The 14,083-nt window shown below is 46.1% G+C and overlaps 1 protein-coding gene across 2 annotated transcripts in view; it reads left to right on the top strand.

Annotated features, from left to right (window-relative positions):
• Mtf1 (metal regulatory transcription factor 1) overlaps positions 1-14,083 on the top strand; it is a 45,608-nt gene that overhangs the window by 14,276 nt on the left and 17,249 nt on the right. For both annotated transcript variants that reach the window (XM_013123876.3, XM_005084358.4), the window contains exons 3-6: positions 3,710-3,948; positions 4,755-4,886; positions 8,195-8,268; positions 8,847-8,983. In XM_013123876.3, coding sequence (XP_012979330.1) covers positions 3,710-3,948; positions 4,755-4,886; positions 8,195-8,268; positions 8,847-8,983 — 582 coding nt within the window. The remainder of the gene's footprint in view (positions 1-3,709; positions 3,949-4,754; positions 4,887-8,194; positions 8,269-8,846; positions 8,984-14,083) is intronic.

Below are 14,083 nucleotides of genomic sequence, written 5' to 3'. Positions count from 1 at the left end.
GATAATCTGTATAGCTAAGAATGACTGAATGATCTTGAATTTATTTTTTTATTTTTGAGGTAGAATCTCACTGTATAGCCCTGACTGGCCTGGAACTCTCTCTATGTGAGCCAGACTGATACCAAACTTACAGAAACTGATCTGCCTCTAAGCTTCCAAACCCAACGATCAAGGCCACCACACCTGGCCAACCTTGAACTTTTGATCCTGAGTGCTGAGATTCCAGGCACACCCAGTTTATGTCTTGTTGGGAACGGAATCCAGGGCTTCATGCATTCTGGGAAAGCACTCTACCTGTGAGCTGCACCCTCCCTGTCCCAGTTAACAGTTCTTATTGATCTTTTTCAGATAAAAATAATAGTTCATAACACATGAAAATTGTATGAAATTCATTCTTCAGTGTCCATGAATATTTTTGGAACATGGTAATGTGTTCAGTTACTTGTCTGTGACTACTTGTAACATGCAGGGCAAGGGTTATATAGTGACAGAGACCATAAAGTCCAAAATATGTTCTCTTTGACACTTGACAGAAGACTGTCCACCCCTGACTTACACCCACCCATCCTTGGCTCAACCACCCTTTTTGAAACAGAATGGTCATGGTCTCCTTCCTGAGACTGTCTTTCCGCCCAGCCTTTATTTTGTCATCTCTGTGCCAAGATCAAACCCAGGAGTCACACCATGTGTTCTTTTTTCTGTTTGGTTTTTTGAGACATGGTTTTTCTGTGTAATAGTTCTAGCTATTGTGGAACTCACTGTGTAGACCAGATTGGCCTCTGCCTCCTAAGTGCTAGTATTAAAGGTGTGTACCACCACTGCCGACCCCCCCCCTTTTTTTTTTAAACCAGCTCAGAATTTCTCTGTGTAGTCTTAGCTGTCCCTGAACTTGCTTTGCAGACCAGGCTGGCCTCAAACTGAGAGATCTACCTAAAGTCTGCCTCTCAAATGTGGGGTTTAAAGACATGTGCCCCCATGGATACCTCCCACCATATTTTAAGCAAGCACTCTATCACTAAGCTGCACCCCACCCCATGGAACTTTTAAATTCTTTCTCATTTGTGTGTTCCTTTTGAGGCCTTCATTCACTTTTCTCTAGGAATTTTCCCTTTGTTGGTGGGTAGGGGTGTGTGATAGCTCAGACATTAAGGACAGAGTTTTCTAATGCAGCCTTGGCTGGCTTCAAACTCAGAATTCCTCCTGCTTCAGCTCCCGGGTAGGCGCTAGAACTACAGGTACACACCACCACCCTAGCCCTTGCGCTTTCCCCCTCCAGAAATAAGCCCTTAGCTCAGCCCAGAAGTACTGGCTCTGGCTTTGCTCACTCTGCCTTCATTTCATTACTATCCAGACTCCCGCCCCAGCCCTGCAGGGTCTTGCTGAGTTATTAGGGAACCCGTGTGGTGTGTGTGTGTGTGTGTGTGTGTGTGTGTGTGTGTGTGTGTGTGTGTGTGTGTGTGTGTGTCGGGGTGGGGGTGGGGACTGCTGGTTTTCCCTGGGTCTCGCTGAGTTATTAGGGAACCCGTGTGGTGTGTGTGTGTGTGTGTGTGTGTGTGTGTGTGTCGGGGTGGGGGTGGGGACTGCTGGTTTTCCCTGGGTCTCGCTGAGTTATTAGGGAACCCGTGTGTGTGTGTGTGTGTGTGTGTGTGTGTGTGTGTGTGTGTGTGTGTGTGTGTCGGGGGTGGGGACTGGTGTGTGTGTGTCGGGGGTGGGGTGGGGACTGGTGGTTTTCCCTGGCCCACCCTTTGCTTACTCGGACATTTATCGTTTTGACCCTTTTGTTTTCCATGAGACCCTTCTTTCTTTCAGCTGCTGTGACGTTCCTTGCTCTAGCTCTTTCTCCCATTGGCTTACCAAGTCCTTTACTAGTTAGTGTGTTAAATGCTGTGTGCTCCCCCTGTTATAATAAAACTTGTGGGGAACTTGAGTGGGGGACCTTGGCGGATTCCACGGCAGGCGAGGGTGCCTGAGGTGGAGGGACAAACATGCCAGGCAGACAGAGCTATAGTGGGAAGTTTTTTAGAAAGGGGAGGGAGGGGGATGGGAAGAGAAAAGAGGTAGAGACACAGAGAGAGGACAGAAGAGAAGAGGGAGATAGGAGAAATCTTTTCTGCCCCGGGGGAACCTCAGGGAAGAGAGCGGGAAAGAGGACCCAGAAAGAGGGGAGCTGGAAAGAGAATCTAAGTGAGCGGAAGTCTTTTTTTTTTTTTCCCGAGACAGGGTTTCTCTGTATTGTTTTGGAGGCTGTCCTGGAACTTGCTCTGTAGACCAGGCTGGCCTCAAACTCATAAGAGATCTGTCTGCCTCTGCCTCCTGAGTGCTGGGATTAAAGGCGTGAGCCACCAACGCCGGCGGAAGTCTTTCTTTTAAAGGGTCCTTTGCACCTGGGCTGACCAGGGTACTGCCTGATTGCATTCTGCCAGGTGACAGGGGCAGGCCAGCATAATGCCTGAATCCTTACACAAGCACACATACACACACACGCGTGCACACACACACACACACACACACACACACACATACCCCCTTTGCCTTGTGGTATTTTATAGGGTTGACTAGGGTACTGCCTGAGTGCATTCTGCCAGGTGACAGGGGCAGACCAGCACAATGCCTGAATCCTTACACACACACACACACACACACACACACACACACACACACACACACACCCTTTGTCCTGTGGTATGAGCTATTTTATAGGATACTATATGTGTCAGTTATTGTATTAAAATACCTTACAGAAATTATTGCTAATCCTTTTGGTGTTTTTGTTTTTGTTTTTTTGAGACCGGGTCTCCTCTAGACCAGGCTGTCCTCAAACGTACAGAGATTAGTCTGCCTCTGCCTCCTGATTTCTGGGATTAAAGGCATGTACCACCACTGCCCAGCAAATTTTTCTTAATCCTTAAACAGCTTGTATTTTATTTATTTTAAAAGTTTATCCTAGGCGGTGATAGGATACTTTCATCCCAGTATTGGGAGGCAGAGGTAGGCAGATCTCTGTGAGTTCAATGACAGCCAAGGCTATTCAGAGAAGCCCTGTCTTGAAAAAAATTATGTAGATGTATATACAATTTTTTTAAAAAAGGTTTATTTATTACATATTCAGTGTTCTGTCTGCATGTATGTCTGCATGCCAGAAGAGGGCACCAGATCTCATTATAGATGGTTGTGAGCCATCATGTGGTTGCTGGGAACTGAACTCAGGACCTCCATCTCTCCAGCCCCCATGTATATACAATTTTTAGTTACACGTGTGTTTATGGCTGTGTGTGGGTATTTGCAGGGCAAGTGCAGGTACCCATGGAGACCCGATAGCTGGAGTGATAGGCGGTTGTGAACTGCCGAATGTGAATTCTGAGAGTTTAGGCCTTCTGTAAAGCAGGGTGTGCTCTTAACTGCTGAGCCATCTCTCTAGCTGCCTACAACAGCTTTTAGAAAGATAGACTTAGGGCTTGGGATGTAGCTCAGTTAGTCAAGTGCATGCCATCATACCCCAAGCTTGGTTCAATCCCTAGCACTGTATGCAAATCTGGATGTGCTGATGCACACATGTCAGCTCTCATAAGGCGGAAGCAGGAGGATCAGATGTTTAAGGCTACAAGTTTGCTGTCGACTTGTATTTCAAGAGTCCCTGTCTCAGGGTGGAGAGGTAAGATCTGGGCAGCGGTTTTCCCCTTCTGATAAGGTATCCCATGTCCTCTGTCAGGTCAAGCGGTACCAGTGCACCTTTGAGGGATGCCCCCGCACCTACAGTACAGCAGGCAACCTACGCACCCACCAGAAGACTCACCGAGGAGAGTACACCTTCGTCTGTAATCAGGAGGGCTGTGGCAAGGCCTTCCTCACCTCCTACAGCCTCAGGATCCATGTGCGAGTGCACACAAAGGAGAAGCCATTTGAGTGTGATGTGCAGGGCTGTGAGAAGGCATTCAACACACTGTACAGGTCAGCCTCTCCATGGCACCGCCAGCCTCTTGACTCTGAGCTTGGGACAGCACTTTCTCCTTGCATATGACAGCTTTTGACACATTGGGAGAGCATAGCTGTATTCACCTACTTAAAATGCATTGTCAGAACCTACTACTTAAAAACAGGTGTACCATGAACTGGGTGGATGTGTTGGCACATCTGTGTGTAGGTTTGCATCTCAAGGAGTGACATCATAGCCTTGGGATTTTAGTAGTTGGCATAGAGTAGTCTTCTCACTGGCACAAGGCTAAGTTGGCATATAGCCTTTGAAATAACTTTCTTCTATCCTGAGAGATGAGAGCTTGCCCACTTGATGTCTATTTCTTTTTCAATGTTTATGTCAGGAGACTTACATAAATCTTCTGTATTAGGCATAAAATAACAGACCATACCATCCTGAAAGTGCCTGATCTTGTTTGGTCAGTCCTAGAAGCCAGGCAGGGTTGGGCCTGGTTAATACTTGGTGGAAGAAAAAATAATGGCTAGCACTGACGTGTGCAGTGTGCAAGGCGCAATTCTAAGTGCTGGTCCCCGGAACACCTGCTAAGTAAACAGAAGTACAGAGCAGTTCTGTAGGGCACCTGGTTGGGAGGAATCTGCCCCTGAGTAATGCTCATGCCACTGTGCTATTTCCATGTCTGCGTTCCTCCCTGGCTGAGTTTCAGATGCCAGTGTGCATTGGTACAACATTCTGGTGCACTTGGTCCTACAGTGTGTTCAGCTGGCACTGGGAGGCTTTGTGGTACATTCTGCATGGGGCATTTCTCTGGGACATTTTGCAGGTTGAAAGCACATCAGAGGCTTCACACAGGGAAAACGTTTAACTGTGAATCTCAAGGCTGCAGCAAGTACTTCACCACACTCAGTGATCTGCGGAAGCACATTCGAACCCATACAGGAGAAAAGCCATTTCGGTAGGTCTTGATGTTTTCTATTTGTCACTCACCAGGTCTCAGCTGGGTATCTTGATAGACTCTAGGAAGTTGTCAAAGTAGGAAGAAAGCTGCCTTACCCATTTCCATCTTAGGTGGTGTTGTATCGGTGACCACCTGCTGTGGGTTGGAGGAGTATAAGTGGACTCTTTCCCTGGGTGACAGCTGGCTGTTCTGCTTCATTTTTCCCTGTATTCTTTAAAGGGTGTTTGTTGAAGCTGCCTTATATGGTAGATACTTTTCTTTGTACTAGGGAAGTACTGAGATCCTTATTCAAGGGCTGGGGAGGTATCCTGAGCTACAGAGTGAGACCCTGTGTCAACACCCTTTCCCCCTAAACAAAACAAAACATCCTAAGTTGAGTGGAGAAGAGCCACAAGTTGTAGACAGTGTCTGAGCTATCAACCAAAGTGGCTTGAGCATGGAGAAGGGAGGCCTATTTGAGAAAGGGTCTTAAATTGTTTCTGCGCATGCTCATGAGGGAAGGCGAGGGTAGGAGGCTTAGCTTAGTGGTCTACATGGTTGACTCTGTTACTTGTTTGCTGTTGCTTTTAATATTTCGTGTTTGTATACATATAGAGCCACATGTTTTTGTGTATCAAAATCCATATTTTTTTAAAAATTAAATTTATCTATACTTTATATATGAGTTCTCTGTATATATATTTCCAGAAGAAGGCATCAGATCCTATTATAGAAAGTTGTGAGCCACCATGTGGTTGCTGGGAACTGAACTCAGAACCTCTGGAAGAGCTGAGCCATCTCCCCAGCCCCAAAACCACATTTTAAAATTTTATTTTTAAGTGTGTATCTGTGTGAGTACATGTCATATGTGTGCTGATACTCATATTATCAGATGCCCTGGAGCTGGAACTAAATTTGGGTCCTCTATGAGGCAGTAAATGTTCTTAACCACTGAATCATCTCCCTAGCAGCATCATCCACAGTAGATAGGTCTGAAAGCGTGAGGCGGCTTGCACTCATCCTCTTTTTCCACGAATGGCATGTAACATGTGGCTTGGTCCCAGGCACTCAGTAAGTGTTTAGAAGCAGCCTTGGATGATTATACAACATTTTTAAAAGGTAATCAGTTTGTAAGGATCCCCATAACTGAGTTTTAAGTATTGCTGAAGATTTCTCATAAACAATGTCCTTGAATTCAGACAGGGGATACTGCTTAAAGTTATGACATCAATATGCCACCATTCCATTTTCAAGTCACCCGTCCTCCTTCGCACACTTGGAGGCATTTGAAGTCTCCAGAAGCAGCTAGCTCTTAGATACCAATTAAATGGAATTGAGATGTTAAATTACAGATACATTCCTGAGTCTCAGCTCCTTTAAGAACAGGAAGGTACAGTTTAATTGGTTACTCTGCAGGTATTTAATCACCCCTACCAGGTTGCTAAGAGGGCTTTTATTTCTATACAGATATGTGCATTTATTTTTGTGATGATTAAAACAGTTTTGTCGTGAATATTAGAGGAGACCTAAATAGATACAGAGATGATTATATGTGATTAAAAACCAAAAGGCTTTAAAGAAACTCTATTTAAATAAATAAGATGTTTAGATATATAAGAAAACCTATTTGGTCATATATGTAAGTATTAAGTTGTCGCTATATAAAAACTAAAACAATGTAAAGAACTACACAGACCCTGCTCTTGAGAAAATACAAAAAAAGTATGCACACATCTGGCATGGTGGTACACACCTTTGATCTCAGCATGGGGATGCAGAGGCAGGCAGATATCTGTGAGTTCCAAACCAGCCAGGGCTACATAGTGAGACCCTGTCTCAGACAAACATGCTGTCCCCAGATGTGCACAGAGATGAAATAAGATTAGAAATGAGGGAGGGGGGGCTGGAGAGATAGCTCAGAGGTTAAGAGCACTGACTGCTCTTCCAGAGGTCCTGAGTTCAGTTCCCAGCAACCACATGGTGGCTCACAGCCATCTATAATGAGATCTGGTGTCCTCTTCTGGCTTGCAGACAGACATGGAGGCAGGCTGTTGTATTCATAATAAATAAATAAATCTTAAAAAAAAAAGATTGGAAAGGAGAGATGCCTTAAAGGAAGCATGTGGTAAATATGTTAGTAATCCTGAGGAGGTGAAGATTATTCCTGGCTTTGATTATCAAGAAAGTATGCGGGGCCCAGGAGTGTAGCTCACCTAGCATTCATGATGCCCTGGTTTTAAGCTTTAGCACTGCATAAACCAGGTATAGTGGTGCCTGTAATCCTAGCTGCAGAGTGAATTCAAAGCCAACCTGAGATGTGTGAGACCTTGTCTGAGATGTGGAGGGGATCAGCTAAGTACTGAGGATTATGGTTAGTTCTTGACTACAGCCACACAAGTGCTTTGGGTTTGGTTTATGTTTTTATTCTGTTTTTCCAGCTCCATGCACCTGTGTGTGTGTGTGTGTGTGTGTGTGTGTGTGTGTGTGTGTGTGTGTGTGTGTGTGTACACAACACACCCTTTTGAGACAGGGTTCACTCTGTAGCCTAACTATCTGTGAATTTATGAGTCTCCTCCTCCTGCCCTATCCTCTTGGGTGCTAGAATTACAGATATGTGTTTATAGTCCCAACTCTCTTTACCCACCCTTAGTATGCATAATAATTCAGTGGCCATAGATTTTCTTTGTAGATTCTCACTGTCAGCACAGTTCTGTCCTTTGCTTGGTCAGATTTTTTTTTTTTTTCGAGACAGGGTTTCTCTGTGTAGCAATAGCACTAGCTGCCCTGGAGCTAGCTCTGTAGACCAGACTGGCCTCAAACTCACAGAGATATACTTGCCTCTGCCACCCAAGTCCTGGGATTAAAGGTATGCACCACTACTGCCCCAGCTTACTTAGATTTTTAGTGTTGGGATACTCTCAACACTTGCCTTACCGAGAGGCCAAGAGATGCCTATCTCGGACTCTCAGCTCCTACTCATTCCAGATCTGCCACTTTTCCTTTCCCTTTTTGTTACATCGATTTATTTATTAATTCATTATTTTAGTGTGTGTGTCAGTACACACAATCAGAGGACAACTTGATACGATTGTTTCTCTCCTATCATGTGGGTTCCAGGGACTCGAACCCATAACATCAGGCTTGGTGGCACCTCTACCCGTGTTTTTGTTTTCTTCCCAAGTGCTCTCATTCCCATCTCTAAAACAGCTATGACGGATGTGATCTTAGTGTTCCACACATTGCTCTAGTGTGCATGCACAAGATTCCCAGGCAAAATAAAGCTCTCTCACCGAATGACTCTCGCTTGTCTCTTCTTAAACAACTAGATGTGATCATGATGGCTGTGGAAAAGCATTTGCAGCAAGCCACCACCTTAAAACTCACGTCCGTACGCACACTGGTAAGTGGAGGCTGATCTCCATTTTTCTTTTCTTTTTTCTTGTTTTTGGTTTTTAAGACAGGATCTCTCTGTGTAGCCTTGACTGTCCTGGAACTGCTTTGGTAGACCAGGTTAGCCTAGAACTGGAGAGTTCAACCTGCCTCTGACACCTCAGAGCTGAGATTGAAGGTGTGGCTGCCATGCCTGGCATTATTTCCAGTTTTCCTTTAAACTTCAGCAGACCTGGCCAGGTTTCTCTTGAAACCTGTAAAGCGAGGAAGAGAGAGGGAGCACAGTCAGCGTGGCTTTCGCCTATATTGCCTGTGTCTCTTTATGAAGGGTGTAAGGACTGAGTCAGGAATTCAGCCTGAAGCCATAAAACCAGATAACCTTTGGGAGAGGTGTGAGGAAGCAGCAGCCTTCTCTGTAGGCCTCCAGGAGGCACAGGCCACTGCTGCTGCTCTCCTCTCAATGGGTTTTAAATGGAAAAGTCCACACTGGTTGGTTTAGTTGGCAACAGCTCTTGTTCAGACCTTCTCTGGGTTAGAAGGGAGAGCTTGCCTGGTGGTGAAACTAACATGACTTTTTCATTCCTGCAGGCGAAAGACCCTTCTTCTGCCCCAGTAATGGCTGTGAGAAGACATTTAGCACTCAGTACAGTCTCAAAAGTCACATGAAAGGTCACGATAACAAAGGAACCGCATACAGTGCACTTCCACAGCACAACGGGTCAGAGGTATGCTCTTCTCTCCAATCTGATCTGGACACCGCAGGGCGGAAGTTGTTTGCAGCTGTTGAGTCTTCTGTTACCTAGAGGGGGAAAAAATGAGTTAGGATCTGTGTGCCTCTGCCATGGCATGGTGAGAGCCAAAAATGTCACTTAGCCTCCCTGTTCATCTGCTGAGCCCTGCTGTGTTCCTGTCCAGCAGGCGTGGGTTGAAGGTGCCATTGACTGGCTTTCCAAGGCCTAGGCAGAGTTGGTGCCCCCAGTCCCATGTGTGTTCATGGATGTAAGGGTACATATTGGGTAGCATAGCCCTCACATGCCACCGCCTGAGCTCAGAGGATGTGCTTAAGTGCTGCTCTTCAACTGCTGTCTGTGCCTCTCCTTTTATTCTTTTGTGACAGGCTCTCACGTTGGCATGGATCTTGCTAAGTAGACTAGGCTGACCATCCAGAGAGCTTCAGGAGTCCTGTCTCATGTCTTCCCAGTGTACAGATTATAAGTGTGCACCACGCCCCCAGCTTTAAAAAAACAAAAAACCATAGGTTTGGGGGCTTGAAATCTATGGACTGAGCTATCACTCCAGCCCAGTGGTTTGGAGTTTTGTTTTGTTTTGAGACAAAAGTCTTATCGAACCCATGGTAATTCTACCTCAGTCTTTCATATACTGGTATTATGGACATGGTATGTTTGTGACTGCAGTAGGTGATAAGTTTGTACTATGTTTGGAATGGAAACTAATATTGCCTCACATGTTTGTCAAAATCAGAAAGCCAGGTTTAGTCTGGAGGGTTCCCTGCCCTTTGATTGTCTGAAGAATAAAAGGTTTGAGAGCACCTGCCTTAAGACACTGAGCTGCAGAGGGGGGCCCTGTAAGTTTTAGGAGGTTTGCTTTGTTGTTTTTTTTTGTTTGTTTGTTTTAGATATTTTTATTTTATGTGGATGGGTATTTACTTGCATGTGTATATATATACTACCTGTGTGCTTGGTACTCTTGGAAGCTAGAAGGGGGCATTAGATCCCCTGGAACTGGAGGTACAGCTGGTTGAGAACCACGTGTGGGTGCTGGGAATTGAACCTGGGTCCTCTGCAAGAACAGCAAGTGCTCTTAACCATTGAGCCATCTCTCTCTTAAACTCTGAGCCCTCTCATTTGTTATCCTTTTTCCTTTTGTTCCCCCACCTCCCTGTCCCTTTGGGTTTTCAAGACAGGGTTTCTCTTTGCAGCCTAGGCTGTCCTGGAACTGTACCAAGCTGGGGTTAAAGGCGTGCGCCACCACTGCCCAGCACCCAAGCTGGGGTTAAAGGCCGGCGCCACCACCGCCCAGCGCCCAAGCTGTGGTTAAAGGCGGGCGCCACCACCGCCCGGCTCCATTTGTTATTCTTTCTAAGTCTGTCCATCTTGTTCTCCTACAGCTCCATTTTAGAAAGATCTTAGGATGGTAACTGTTGCTTGCCCTTTCTTTTTGACATTTTAATTGGAGTGCAGTCATGGAAGTTGGTTCTCTCCTTCCACCATGTGGGGCACAAGGATTGAACTCAGGCCACAGCCTTGGTAGCAGGAGCCTGTACCTACTAAGCATCTTGCCAGCCCTCTTGCTCTTTCTAGTTTGGTAGGTTTGGTGACCCATATCTGTTAGCACTAGAAAGTGAGTAATCCATTATCTCCCTACTTTGTGGATGAAGAGATGGGGCTCGTTGAGGGTGTGGTCAACTCTCCCTTAGAATGATCTGGGATTGATCCACTTCTGCTTTTTGCCAGAGTGTTGGAATGGCTAAGTAGGTTTCCCATTCTCCCCACTCCCCAGACGGCCACCTCATGTGCTCTGGATCCTTCCCTGTTCACTCTCTGCCAGAGGCTCTCTGCCTGGCCTGGGGCAGCAGGGACCATCTCTACTGCTTTTAGTCCTCCCGCCTGGATTTCCCCCAGCTCCAGGCTAACTTATTCATCGGTCCCCTTTGGAACAACGAAACTCAGGCAGTATGAAATAAACTGTATATTTTTCGAGAGGCGGCACACTCAGAAGCCTGTGGTTTCTAGTTTTTAAACAAGGGTCCTTTTTAAAGCTCTTTCTCAGTGCTGGTTAGACGGCTCAGTGGGTCAAGGTGCTGAGGCCTGAGTGTGATTCCCTAAGCCATGGTGAAGGAGGGACCCAACTCCTGCAAGTTGTTCTCTGACCTCCACATGTGTGCTGTGGCACCGCCCCCAACACAGAAAATAAGCCATGGAAGGACTCTGAGTTGTTAGTAAGGCTGTAGTAACTAGTATTGGCTGAATGTTGAGTATGTGCCTGAGTCTGTTCTAGGTGCTGCCTTGCTCACAACTTCATATTGTCACCATTCCCACATTACTGATTAAGAACCCTTAGAGCAGCCAGGTGGTGGTGGCGCACGCCTTTAATCCCAACACTGGGAGGCAGAGGCAGGCGGATCTCTGTGAGTTCGAGACCAGCCTGGTCTACAAGAGCTAGTTCCAGAACAGGCTCCAAAGCTACACAGGGAAACCCTGTCTGGAAAAAACAAACCCAAAACAAAACCAAAAACCTTAGAGCAAGGAGAAATTAAATAATTTGCCAAGGTCTGCATAGCTTGATATGAGCGTGACTTAGGCAGACACTGTGACTCCAGTGCCAGTCTCTTAAGTCAGCATTGCTGAGACAAGGTGCTGCTAGTTATGAAGAGGGTAGCTTCTGTGCTTACCAGCCCCAGTTCAAGCCATTCTTCTGTCACTAAGAGCATGACCTGAGGTAGCTACTTCTGGGCACCTCAGGTTCTTCATCTGATAAACCGGGCAAGAACTGCTCTCTTTAGGTCAGAATCGGGTTCTTGTTTCGTAGCAGCACAGAGACTTGAACTGTAAGTGACACTGAGTGTACTAACCAGTATACTTACATACATGTATATACACACATACATATACATACATACACCTCAGAAAGTGCAAGAATCCGGTATTTTTTTCAGTCCACAAGGCTGGATGTCTCAGCTGGTCTTAGTATGCGCCAGAATCCTGAAGAAGTAGGCTCTAATGCCAGTGAAATGGACTTGGTAGCAAGGGTAGGAGGAGGCAGGCAAAAGAGAGCTTCCATCTTCCATGTCCTTTATATAGGCCCAGATTAGAGGTGAATCTTCCCGCCTCAAAAGGTCAGCGGTTCTCACCCTTCTTAATGCTGCAACCTTTTAATATAGTTCCTCATGTTGTGGTGACCCCCAACCATAAAATTATTTTCCTTGCTACTTCATAACTGTAATTTTGCTACTGTTATGAATGGTAATGTGGGTGGTGGTGGTGCACGCCTTTAATCCCAACACTGGGAGGCAGAGGCAGGCAGATCTCTGTGAGTTTGAGACCAGCCTGGTCTACCAAGCGAGCTCCAGGACAGGGTCCAAAACAAGACAGAGAAACAAACCCTGTCTGGAAAAACAAAAAAAGAAAGAAATGAATCTTTCCACTTCAAATGATCCAGTTATACACACACATACACAAACAGAAATCCCTCACAGGTGTGTCCAGTTTTTGTTTTTATGGTTTTTTTTTGTTTTGTTTTTGGTTTTGGTTTGGAGGGTTAGTTAATTCCAGATGTAACCAAAAATAGTCATTACACTGAGCCTTGCGTGTACCAGTGTTTGGTCTTGTAAGAGCGAATCCCTGCATCCCCTGCTTTCTGTAAAAGGGTGACTCCTGATCTGAGGCAATGCCCCGAGTTTCACACTGACAGTGCCAACCTGGGTCTGTCCAGCCTCCCATTGACATCTTCACCCAGATAATATTGATCTTCTATAACCCGACCTGTCCAGACATGCTTCTCCTGCAGCATGTATGTAGTAGCATAGGCAGCTAGGTTTCTCTAGTGGAGGTCCAAGTCATGGAGTTTCGTCTTACATCCCACAGCCACTAACACAGTCTGTCCCCTCTGCCAAGAGAATATGTCTAGAGTCTAGCCAAGTGTGATGGATGTGCCTGTAATCCCAGCATTTAGGGGTGTAAGAGGAGGAGGAGCATGAGTTCCAAAGCCTGACTGGGCTCTGAGAGACAACAAAACAGACGGACAAAAGCTGTCTTCCAGACAGGATTCTATCTGGTCATTTTCCTGGTATCTTCCCTGTCATTCTGCGTATGTTGTGTCCCTGGATTGTGCTATTCCTTGTTTAGGACCTCTGTGTCGGCCAAGCTTCCACAGGCTGCCCTACCTACATCAGCCAGAGGCCTGCCTCTGCCCTCTGAGTGCCGGGATTAAAGGTGTGTGCCACCACCGCCCAGCCTGTGCTGTCTTTTTTTCTTCTTCTTCCTGGTCTTCACTAGAATGGAAGTCTGATAGGTACAGAGACTGTTTTGTTTATTACTGGCCTGGAACAGTTTCTAACACTCAGTTGCTGTAGCGCTCTTGTGCTTTGGGGCCATTGTTAGTGATAGTAAGTGTTGCTGGGGCTCAAGTTGTGACTCAGCAGTTAAGAACACTTGCAGCTTTTGCAGAGGACCCAGGTTCGATTCCCAGCACCTAAGCGGTAGCTTACAATACTAGTTCCAAGGGATCTGGAGCTCTCTTCTGGCCTTAAGGCACCCAGAACTTATTTACATACAAATGAAATGCTCTGAAACATAGATATAAAAATAAATCTTTTTTGAAAAGAAAAAGGATTACTTAAACATAAGCCAGCAACACCAAGACAAGTGATCTGGTGCCCTGGGCAACTACTGAGTGACTGGTGCGGGTAGGGCCTTGGCTATATGGGAGATATGGGATAGGATGGCCCAAGAATTCGTCATACTCCTCAGTGGTATGCAGTTTGAAACTCAGGGATAGTTTATTTCTGTGATTTAGTTTTGACTCATTGTTGACCATGGATAGCTGGAACTGAAAAGCAGACTGCATAAGTGAGGGCGTTTGTGTGTGTTGAATGCATCCATTGGTGCGAGTGTGGGACCCACTTGAATACAAGCAGGATCCCACTTTAGGGTAAGGATTGTGGCTCAGGAATCCAGAGTTCAGAATGGCCTGAGCAGCAGGATTTGAGCAGTTAACCCTCAGCAGCATTCTGAGGAGGACCTGGGGAGCCCGAGTGGAGACACTAAGGGAAGGAGAATTGACTGCTCGGCCAGAAGCACTACATT

This window comes from Mesocricetus auratus, unplaced genomic scaffold (assembly GCF_017639785.1).
Source record: "Mesocricetus auratus isolate SY011 unplaced genomic scaffold, BCM_Maur_2.0 Super-Scaffold_100014, whole genome shotgun sequence".
Lineage (NCBI taxonomy): Eukaryota > Metazoa > Chordata > Mammalia > Rodentia > Cricetidae > Mesocricetus > Mesocricetus auratus.
This window is presented reverse-complemented; position numbering and strand designations above follow the sequence as displayed.